This window comes from Silurus meridionalis, chromosome 2, assembly GCF_014805685.1.
Source record: "Silurus meridionalis isolate SWU-2019-XX chromosome 2, ASM1480568v1, whole genome shotgun sequence".
Classification (NCBI taxonomy): Eukaryota; Metazoa; Chordata; class Actinopteri; order Siluriformes; family Siluridae; genus Silurus; species Silurus meridionalis.
This window is the reverse complement of record NC_060885.1, coordinates 27,732,187-27,743,631: the sequence shown is the minus strand read 5'-3', so window position 1 is coordinate 27,743,631 and position 11,445 is coordinate 27,732,187. Positions and strand designations below refer to the sequence as shown.

General features: G+C 39.0%; 1 protein-coding gene across 6 annotated transcripts in view; it reads right to left on the bottom strand.

The window, feature by feature from the left end:
• The window catches only part of sobpa (sine oculis binding protein homolog (Drosophila) a), a 53,634-nt gene that overhangs the window by 19,767 nt on the left and 22,422 nt on the right, over window positions 1-11,445 (bottom strand). For 3 of the 6 annotated variants that reach the window (XM_046865500.1, XM_046865459.1, XM_046865475.1), the window contains 2 exons: window positions 6,845-6,996; window positions 6,631-6,654 (listed from right to left, as the gene is read on the bottom strand). In XM_046865500.1, coding sequence (XP_046721456.1) covers window positions 6,631-6,654; window positions 6,845-6,996 — 176 coding nt within the window. The remainder of the gene's footprint in view (window positions 1-6,630; window positions 6,655-6,844; window positions 6,997-11,445) is intronic. The other 3 variants (XM_046865484.1, XM_046865468.1, XM_046865493.1) reach the window with 1 other exon arrangement.

Sequence of the window (11,445 nt, the reverse complement as noted above, 5' to 3'; positions counted from 1 at the left end):
ACAGTAACGCATTACTTTTTGGTGTAAGTAATCAACAAAGTAATTGAGTTACTTTTTGAATGAAGTAGCTAGTAACTGTAACTAGTTACTATTTTTTAGTAACTAGCACAACACTGGTAATACTAATAGTTACTTTAAAAACTCCAGCCTTTACATCAAGAACCCTACACTCTACCTCAGTAATATTAACCTTGACCTCAATATCTTCAGCCATTATATGAAGAACCTTAAACTTCACCCCTTTATAATGTATCTAGCTCAATAACACTTTTAGCTCAGAAACTTTAATCTTTACATTTAGCAATACATTTAACAATACATTTATAATACATTTAGCAATACCATTTAACTCAATAACCTCTTCCTTGACACCAAGAATGTTACACTTTACCTCAGTAGCTAAAATCTTTACCTCAGTAAGCTTAAAATTTATCTTATTTATTTTAATCTTCACCCCAGAAACGAAAATCCTTGCCTCAGTAACCAAAAACATCAGTTTTATAAAACATTTTCTATTACTTCACATGATTAATTTACTTGTCATTGTTCATGGTATGTTTTGTTTGTTTATGTGTGTGAGAGAGTAAAAGAGAGAGAAAGGTGGGAGGAGAATGAAAGGAGAGAGAGAGTGAGAGTTGTTGTGTTTCGTTGCAAATGCTTCCTGACAGAGGTTCACCACACATCCTCAAGGGAAGTAATTCCAATAAATACCCCCACACATACACACACAGTATAATGTGCATACTGTAATTCAAAACTGAATTATATGATCAAAATCTGGAAAAGTGTCTGCTGAAATTGAACGTTATGGCCTGATAACATGAATGAATGAAAATACAATGAGATGCTACTGGATATAAGACAAATGCTGGACACACACGATCTTCAGATATCCAATCCTCTGGCAACTGTTATTTCAAAGGTCCAGCCTGTAGCGCTAGTCAATTCAAAATCATCCTGCCCCAGATCATACTGATTGTCTTATTATTATTATTATTTTTATTACACTTATACTTATATAGCGCTTTTTTGCAGCACTCAAAGCACTTTACATATGAAAGGGGGATTCTCCTCAACCACCACCAATGTGCAGCATCCACCTGGATGATGCGACGGCAGCCATATTGCGCCAGAACGCCCACCACACACCAGCATATTAGTGGAGAGGAGAGTGATATAGCCAATTAATATGAGGGGATGATTAGTAGGCCAGGGGGCAAGTTTTTTTGGCCAGGATGACGGGCACACCTACTCGTTTTCGAAGACATCCTGGGATTTTTTATGACCACAGAGAGTCAGGACCTCGGTTTAACGTCTCATCCGAAGAACGGTGCTTTTTGACAGTATAGTGTCCCCGTCACTATACCTGGGTGTTAGGACCCACACAGACCACATGGTGAGCACCCCCTGCTGGTCTCACTAACACCTCTACCAGCAGCAACCTGGTTTTTCCCAGGTGGTCTCCCATCCAAGTACTGGCCAGGCTCAGCCCTGCTTAGCTTCACCTGGCTAGCTGTCTTGGGCTACAGGGTGATATGGCTGCTGGTCTTAGATGTTCAGACATCTTCATCTTCAGATTTGGGGAGTTATTTATCTTCATGCTCCAGATATTTTTATGTGTTCAACTCACTTCTTTTGTCTGGTTGAAAACCATTCTGCTCCACGTATCTGACCATCATCTCCACATCTAAACATGTTTAAATGTTTAGACTCCCATATTATACTGAGCACGATCATGATCATCAATCATTTTCAGATGTCCAACCATGATCTATTAATATTTTAATCTTTTAATATATCCTAGATAACAAACAGCTCTAGATTCATTGTGCCCCAAATCATTCTGATCTTTTCTCAGATGTTTGACTATCGTTAGATCTGAGCTGTAGATACACTTTATGGCCAAACCTTTGTGGACACCTAACCATAAGATTGGTATGTGCTTTTTGAACATCCCATTCTACAACAGTTCCTATTTGCTATTTCAAAAACTACTATTCTGAAAAGATATTTCACTAGATATTGGAGATATTGTGCCTGTGGAGATTGTGCTCAACCAGCCACAAGAGTGTTAGTAAAGTCAGATACTGATGTAGGTAAGGAGTTTTGGGGTACAGTCAGCATGAAAAATTCATCCCAAAGGTGTTTAACAGGGTTGAGATCAGAGCACTATATTAGGAGATCCTCCACGCCACCCCATGTAAAGCAAATCTTCATAGAGTTTGCTTTGTGCACAGGGGCATTGTCATACTGAACATGTTTGGATCTCCTAGTTCAAGTGAAGGACAATTTCATGCCACTGCTTCCAAAGATGTCCTATACACTTGTGTGCCTCCGAAATTGATAACAGTTTGGGACAGAACAACTATTGTTGAAAAGGTCAGGTTTTCTGATACTTTTGCCTATATGGTGTATATTTAGATGATCATCTAGATCATCTTCAGTTATCAATAAATGTCCAGCAATTAACTCCTGTTCTACTCCAGCACATTATTGATAAAGGAATCCCTTAAATTTTCCTGGACATGTTAAGATGTTTATTATTTCATGATCCAACTCCACAGATTGAGAGCTTTCAGATGTTTGTGCTCCAGCACCAGGAACTTCCTCTAAAATCTCGGGTTTGAGTGGAATGTGTGAGTGAGTGACAGAGATTCATTGTTGAACAGTAGACTGGGACATTGTGCATGTGTGTGTGTGTGTGTGTGTGTGTGTGTGTGTGTGTGTGTGTGTGTGTGTGTGGGTAACTGGATATGTTTTCTCTTTTGGTCATGGACAAAGTTTTGGGTTTCACACACAGAGCAGCTGCGGGTATTTAACACTGAAATGCCACAGTGAGTACGCACACACACACACACACACACACACACACACACACATACACACGCACAAAACAACATTTTAGAGTTGCGACGTAAATGGAAAAATTGGGAGAAAAAAGGGAAGATCTCATTGTGAGGGAAGTGAGACCAGAGTGGATCGAATGAGAGAGAGAGAGAGAGAGCGAGAGAGAAAGAGTAAAAAGGTATTGACTACCTCACATGAGTGTGCGTGAGTGTGTTTTTTTTTTCTCACCACCTGGAAAACAACAAAACTGTCGGCACATGTGCATCTGTGCAAGTTTGTGTGTTTGCATATAACTACCAATGTCATGTGACCAGTCTCCTAAGCTGGCTTATTAATCATTATAACAGAAGAAGGAAAAGAAGGAAAGAGAGATGAGAAGTGTGAGAAGGAAGATCGATTAAAAGAATTAAAAGAGCCAAAAAGGGAGGAGGATGATGAGGAAGTAGCAGAAATAAAATAAAAGGCAGAAGTAGAGACAGAGGATGAGGGGGAAAGAAGAAGACAAGCTGCAAACAGCTTTAACAGCTGCAACAGCTGCAAACAAGCTGACAATGGAAGAAGAGGAATAGGCTGAAGAGGAAAAGAATTGGGAAGAATAGGTGTAAAAGTAGAAAGAAGAATAGAAGAGGAAAGGAGAAAGTGGGACTGAAGGAGGAATATGAGGAAGAGGTGGAAAGGGAAGAGAAAACATTTATTTGGAAGAATCAGTGGAAGAGAAGGATGAAGAACAGGAAGACAAAAAGTAGAAAAGAGGATACAGTACTATGTGAAACAAGGAGGAATTGGAGGAAGAAATGAATAAGGAAGGAAAGAGGAATCAGTAGAAATGGAGGATGAGGATAAATGGGAGGAACAAGAAAGGGAAGAACAAGAAGAGGAAAGGAGGAAGAGAAAGCATAGGAAGAAGAGAAGAAAGAAGAGGAGGTAGATGAAGAGGAGGAGGAAGGGGAGGAAATGGAATGGGTGGAAGGGGAGGAAAATAAATAGGTGGAAGCGAGGGGAAAAAAGGAGAAAGAAGAGAAAGAAGAGGCAGAGAAATATAATAAAGAGTCTATGTGTGTTATACCGGAAGTTCACAGATTTTAGACTTATAATTTTACTTATGACTTAATAGTGAGAGCAGATGCTTAGCAAAAACGAGAAAGCTAGATTTCTTTCACTCTTTTACTCTCCCTCTCTCTCTCACTCTCACATTCTTTCTTCCTGTTTTGGTTTTTACACCTAGACAGATTTTATTCTGTCCTTTTGTCATTAGCTGTTTGCTTTACTCTTTATATTATTCACATTACATTCCTCTTGTTCTTTATTACTTTCATTCATTTTCTTTACTTTTTCTTTTTAATCTTTTTATTACAATTTTTTTTTACAATTTTTTCTAACAGATACTTTCTTTCTTTCTTTCTTTCTTTCTTTCTTTCTTTCTTTCTTTCTTTCTTTCTTTCTTTCTTTCTTTCTTTCTGTCCCCTCTTCATTTTTCTTTTTATTCAATACATTTTCCTGTAATGCACATCCCTCTCTTTTAAGCAGCTCTTTTTTTGGGATAAACACCAGTGACATCCACACACATGTTTCTCACTTCATGTAATCAAGCACTCAGAGAGACAGACAGACAAACAGATAGACAGACAGACTGTAACACCCCCCCAACCTGCACACACACACACACACACACACACACACACCACACCACACCACACCACACCACACACACACACACACACACACACACACACACACACACACACACACACACACACACTACCAGGCCGGTTATAGGGTAGTAGGAGGAGGAGAGGCGAGCACCGGGAGGGTATAGAATGTCAGTGAAATGCTCTCGGAGTAACTGATATCACAACTCTCAGTCGACGTCTTTTAACAGCACCAATTAGAGACTCTGTGGGCTTTTCCTCACGAGAGAAGGGGCGGGAATTCGAGCTCTCATAAACGAATAAGAGCTCTTCAGGCGGCTCGGGTTCGATCGTTTCCACAGCGCGATTTTACCAAGTGTTGAAGCTTGTGAGTAGACAAATGGCTTTGGAAGGAATGGAGACACTGATTGGAATTCCCAATGGCAATGCAGGAGAAACCAGAAGGTTGTGAGTTTGAATCCCATGACTGCCACAGAGCCCTGGTTAAAACCCACTTTGAATGCACTCATACATTTTCACCGCCCCTCCGGTTAACTGTTCTACATATGTTTCACAATGTTATATGTAAATAGAAATGGATCAAATGTACAACATTTTTCAATGAACATAAAAACAGGTGGTCAACTGTTGTGGTATGAGGTGAACTTGATTGGACATGATGAAAAATAACAGTTATCATCTTATTTATTAGCTTATTTATTTCCATCCTCCATCACATTCAGTCTTTCTTATTTTATAGTCAACAAATAACAGTGGGGTAGTAACAGTAGCTACACTGCCACATCACTGATTAATTTACCATAAAAGCACAACACCAGTTTATATGAGTTTGTTTACTGATGCAGAATCATACAGGATTCACTGAATCTAACCACCGAATCTAATCAGACAATCTAACCACAAAATCTAATCTGAGAACTAAACCACAGAATTAAATCGCACAATCTAACCACAGAATCTAATCATAGATCTAAACCACAAAATTGAATCACGGAATCTTATCACAGAATCTAATCAAAGATCAGAACTACAAAATCTAATCACATAATCTAATCATAGATCAGAACTACAAAATCTAATCACAGAATCTAATCATAGATCTGAACCACAGAATCTAATTATAGAACTGAACCACAAAGTCTAACCAAATAATCTAATTACAGAATCTAATCATAGAACTAAACCACAGCATCAAATCATGGAATCTAATCACAGAATCTAATCATAGTTCAGAACTACAGAATCAAATCACATACTCTAATCATAGATCTGAACCACAAAATCTAATTATAGATCTGAACCACAGTGTCTAACCAAAGAATCTAATCACAGAATCTAATCACAAAATCTAACCACAGAATTGAATCGCAAAATCTAACCACAGAATCCAATCATAGAATCTAATCACAGAATCTAATTTTAGCTCTGAACCAGAGAATCTAATCACAAAATCTAACCACAGAATTTAATCGCAATATCTAACCACAAAATCTAATCATAGAATCTAATCAAAGAATCAAAACATAGAACTAAACGACAGAATTGAATCTGTGAATCGAATCAATCTTAACAAAGATCTGAACCACAGAATCTAACCAAAGAATCTAATCACAAAATCTAATCACAGAATTCAACCACAATGTCTGATGATAGATCTGAACCACAGAATCTAATCACATAATCACATAATCTTATCATAGTTTTAACCAGAATAATAGAATTAGAATAGAATAGAATTAATAGAATTAAACCATAGATCTGAACAAGGGAATGTATTCGCAGAATCTAATTCCGAATCATAAAATCTATTAAATCCAATCACAGAATAAATTACATATTCTAAAACCAGATCACACAGTAAGTGACTATTTTCACCGTTTCTAATGGACACTATATACACAGTTTATTTAGTACATGGCGTGTTATGGTGTATAGTATAACGTGTATGTGTTGTCTAGGAGGTGGTGTATAAAGTGGGTTGAAAGAACATGCACACACTAAATAGACGTGTGTATATACGTGTGTGTGTGTGTATATGTGTGTGTGTGTGTGTGTGTGTGTGTGTGTGTGTGTGTGTGAGATCTCTAACACACACAGGCAGGAGAAGGAAGAAGGATAAATGCTGCATACTTACAGGTAAAGTCCTCACAAATCCCAGCTTAGGTGTAAGAGAGAAAGCATAGAGTCAGTGACAGGAAGCCTAAAGGCTCACAGCACAGCACAGCGCACGTGCTACAGGGTTAGCGGAGCAGACAGGAAGTGATGTCAGAAGCAAGAGAGGGCCCACTTAGCTAAGGGTGGAGGAAAAGAGACAAGGGCCCCGGCCCGGGCGTGGCCCGTCGGCTTACCTTGTTGCGCTTGAAGTAGGCGCGTCGGCATGCGGCAAAACACTTCTCACTGCAGAAGCTCTTGAGTTCAGAGCCCATGCTGAGGGAGTAACGCTTCAAACCGACCTTCTGACACCACGCGCACACAATCTGAACATTACACATGTCCTCTTCTGAAAGACAGAGAGAGAAAGAGAGAGAGAAAGAGAGAAAACAGAGGAGAATACACGTTTAAATTGTAGGTATAAATTTATAATGTGTCCAGTAACTCAATTCTTTTTTACTCTACTTTGACAATGGCTGTGACTGTCTCTCTCTCTCTCTCACACACACACACACACACACACACACAAACACACACACAAACACACACACATACACACACACAAACACAAACACACACCCCTGGTATCACATGGCACGATTTTGATTTGTTTTACAATCTTTCGACCTTTGTCGCTGTTTGTGGTGCTGATCTCACTGATCACTCACAGCCGTCTTTATAAATACATTTCTATCAAATATGCCAAAATGTCCCATAACCTTTCTGACACCAGTGACCAAATCAAGTCGTGACACTCCATTAAAGATCTATTCATCATTATTCATTCCTAAATAAACCCTACAAAGAGAATTTGAAAACAGAATGTGAAGATGAGATCATTTTGCTGACTCAGCTTCATCGTTCTTCATTATAACCCACTGTCCAGATCTGTTTATGTTCACGTGAGAGTGTAATCATGTTAAAATGGGTGGCTGTGGAAAGTGAAACAGTCACTTGGGTCAGATGTAAGTTTTTTTGATCAGTAGAACACACATGGAATACATGATAGAAAAGAAAGAGAAAAGCAATCTTGAACATGCATAGAAAAAGAGAGAGAGAGAGAGAGAGAGAGAGAGAGAGAGCGAGAGAGAGAGATAAAGAAAAAGAAATATAGATAAAAGTAAAAAAAAAGCTAAAAAAAGTGGACAAAAAAAAGGCAAAGTGTTGACAAAGCATGACATGATTCCAGCACTAATGCATAACTGTAATAATAACCCTGTGTGTGTGTGTGTGTGTGTGTGTGTGTGTATGCGTGTGTGTCAAGTGATCCTGCCCTAGTTTGAGTGAAACATAATTTGTACTTTAGAAAAACGTGATGGCAGCTTGAACAAGCCCACCGTCTCACACACACACACTCAAGCATAGCCGGTAATGCCACCCGTTGCCAAGGTAACAGCCCAGTGTTGACATGGCGATAGCAAACCATCATTTGTGTATGCATGTGTGTATGTCTGTGTGTGAGGGGAAACGAAGAAAGAAAGGAAAAGAGAATACATGTGTGTATGTGTGTGTGTCCGTGCACTGTGACTGAACATGATGAGCGTGCTGCAAAGGGGCGTTTGCTGCTGCCCAGGGTGACAGGTGTGTGTGTGTGTGTGTGTGTGTGTGTGTGTGTGAGTGTGTGTGTGTTTGAACTGTGTCTAGGCCAGGCTTGATGAGCACATTGCTGGGAGGCGTTTCCATCTCACAGGGGAATACACGTCATTTGTGTGTGTGTGTGTGCGTGTGCGTGTGCGTGTGTGTGTGTGTGTGTGTGCGTGCAGGGTTGGGCAGATCAAATGTATTTTAAAATAAAATACCTTAACTGTAAGTGTATCAAAATAAACTACAAAATAAACTACATAAAAAGCAGCCACACCATGTATCAAAATAATCTACTGTTTTTTTATATTTAAAAAATGCTAAAAAATACTTTTAGAAGGAAGCATGACATCTCTTCACAAACTTTCCATCAATTGGCCTGTTTGATCACCTTCACCATTACACTGACTCAGTTGATGAAGTAAATGATGTTTGATAGCAACAGCATTTCTCAGGCCGAGTCACACAATAAATCTGACATATGCAACCAGTTAACAGATGAAATATTCACATACATTTCCCTGTGATCTCCCAGATGAAGGTTAGTTTTAAAGTCACCAACAGATTAATGTTTAACAGTTTGTGAATGAATCATAATTGTATAATTGACACCTATTTGAAAGCTGGCGGCCTGCACATTTCACCTTCACCACCTTCTTCCATATGGATCAAGTTTCTGTTCTGAGCTCAACAAGTCTGGGCAACTACTGAGTAGACACCAATCAGAAGCCACATTTTTATGATGTCATCAGATAGACTTCTTACTAAGTATTTGACAGTACTTTAAAACAAAAATACAAAACACTAAAGTAATTTGATACAAAATATGAAGCCATTTTCATCAACCCTCTCAAATACAAATAACAAAATCCTGTTTTATATGGGAAATACATGTATCATACATACTTCCCATCCCTGTGTGTGTGTGTGTGTGTGTGTGTGTGTGTGTGTGTGTGTGTGTATGTACACTCAAAGACACTCTTGCACCCTGTATATGAGTCTTTCTAACATTAAAAACATGACAGATGTGACTTTGAGTGACCCATTAAAATAATAGCGCCCCATTAAAGAACAAATATTTTAATTTGTTCCAAAAACATTAGTGTGAACAATTTGTTGAACATCATGTGAACAATTCACTATACAGATGGTCTCCGAGTTACGATGGTTCGACTTGTGTTTTTTTGATTTTGCAATGATGATTGCAATACAAAAAAACTGTAAAAATATTTGAAGTTTCGCCCAGCAGGCAAACGTAGCAGTGTATATGCGGTACGATACATTGGGACGCTGCCAGGTTGAACGCATCTCCTGTCTTGTGAGATGCCGTTGACAGAGTTTAGTTCTCTCTGTGTAAGAGCGCAAATTTTTTTAGCTGTGTTTTTGGTGTTTCAAAGCCCAATTATAGCTCTTGTGACATTGAAACAGAGCAGGTTCGTCTCCTTCCTTTACTCACAAACCAGCGCTCATCCACACAACAGCTGCCACATTCATATATATACTGTATAGTTTATACATTACGGTACTGTAAATTGCTCTGTTTTACTCAATAATGCACTCTAATTAAAATTGTTAACAAATGACACTATACTACCCCATACTGATCACCATTCTTTTACACCCCTGGGAGGGCTAGGCCATGTCTCGACTTACGATATTTTGAAGTTACAATGGGGTAAATTATTTTTGTTTTAAAGTTGTGCACCTCTTTCCCATGAATCAACAAATGTTTTGGCACCTTGACGATTGCACACAGGGACTGTAATGGAATCGCATTTTAGATTCATAGACACTATATGCAACTATAACACCTTCCACTTTTCCTGGGAAGGATTTCCAAAACATTTTGGAGTGGGAATCTTTGCCCATTCATCCTGTGAAGCTTTTGTGAGGTCAGGCACTACCATTGGACAAAATATCCTGGCTGTTCCAGTTCATCTCAAAGGTGTTTAATGGATTTGAGGTCAGGGGTCAGTGTGGGCCACTCAAGTTCTTAAATGCCATGTTTATACAACAATGTCTTAATGGGCCTTGTTTTGTGCACAACCGTTCTGGAATAGAAAAGGGTCTTTTCCAAACTGTCACCACGAAGTTGGAAGCATAGCATTGTCCAAAATGTTATGGTTTGCTGAAGCAGTAAAATTTCCCTTCAGTGAAAACAGGGGGCCTCGACGGACCTCTGAAAAATAGCCCACCACCAAAATGATCATAAAAAAAATCCCTTGCTAAAATGTAAATTTGGTACAATGCAGTTAGGCAGGTAATGTTCTAGAATCTCCCAAACCCAGGCTGCTCCACAGTGCTGTTTTGAGGCTTGCATGCAGCTTCTCACCCATTCCACAAAGCATGAAGCACACTTTCAGTGCAGAGATTAATGCCAGCAATAATGCTAGTAGTTTGGAACTATCAGCTGTGGAATCAGCAGTGTTAGCAATTCTTATGCATCAGGCTCCATGAGGGCTACATTCACAATCAATGCTTGAATTTATACAGCTGTGGCAATGGGTCTTAAACACGATAGGTGTGTCCCAGTACTTTTTCAATAAAGTGTAGTTTCATATTCAACTATGTGTTCAATTAAAACAGCACATTTCTGAATCTGAGTTAGAAAAATGTTTTGCGTTTCCATGCTGCTGAAACTTTAGGGGCCGTCACAAAATTGTGGCAAAAAGTTAATAAATAAATTATAAACAACAAAGTGATTGGTAATCATTATGTAACAGACTAGCAGTAGCAGTATGAAACTACTTCAAAGCAGTATGACATCACATTATATGATTCTGTAGCAGTATGACATCACTATAGCAGTATGACATTGTGCTACATGACATGAGTCTGTAGCAGTATGGCAGCAGGGTACAGCTATGGCATCAAGCCTATAACATCACTGTATATCAGTTTGTATACTGATCAGCCATAACAATCGGACCACCTGCCTAAAACCGACTGGTCTGTGGCTAGTATGACATTGCTCTCTAAGACATGAGCTGGACAGTGTGACTTGATTGTGTAGCAGTATGACATGAGACTGTAGTTCTTTGACATCACTCTATAGCAGCTTGACATTACTTTACAGCAGTATGACATCACTCTGTATAACATACACTGTAACAGTATATCACTCAAAAACAGTGTAATGTGACTGTAGCAGTATGACATGAATCTAAAGCAGTAAGACGTGACTCTGTAGCAGTATGGACTCAATCTATAGCAGTAT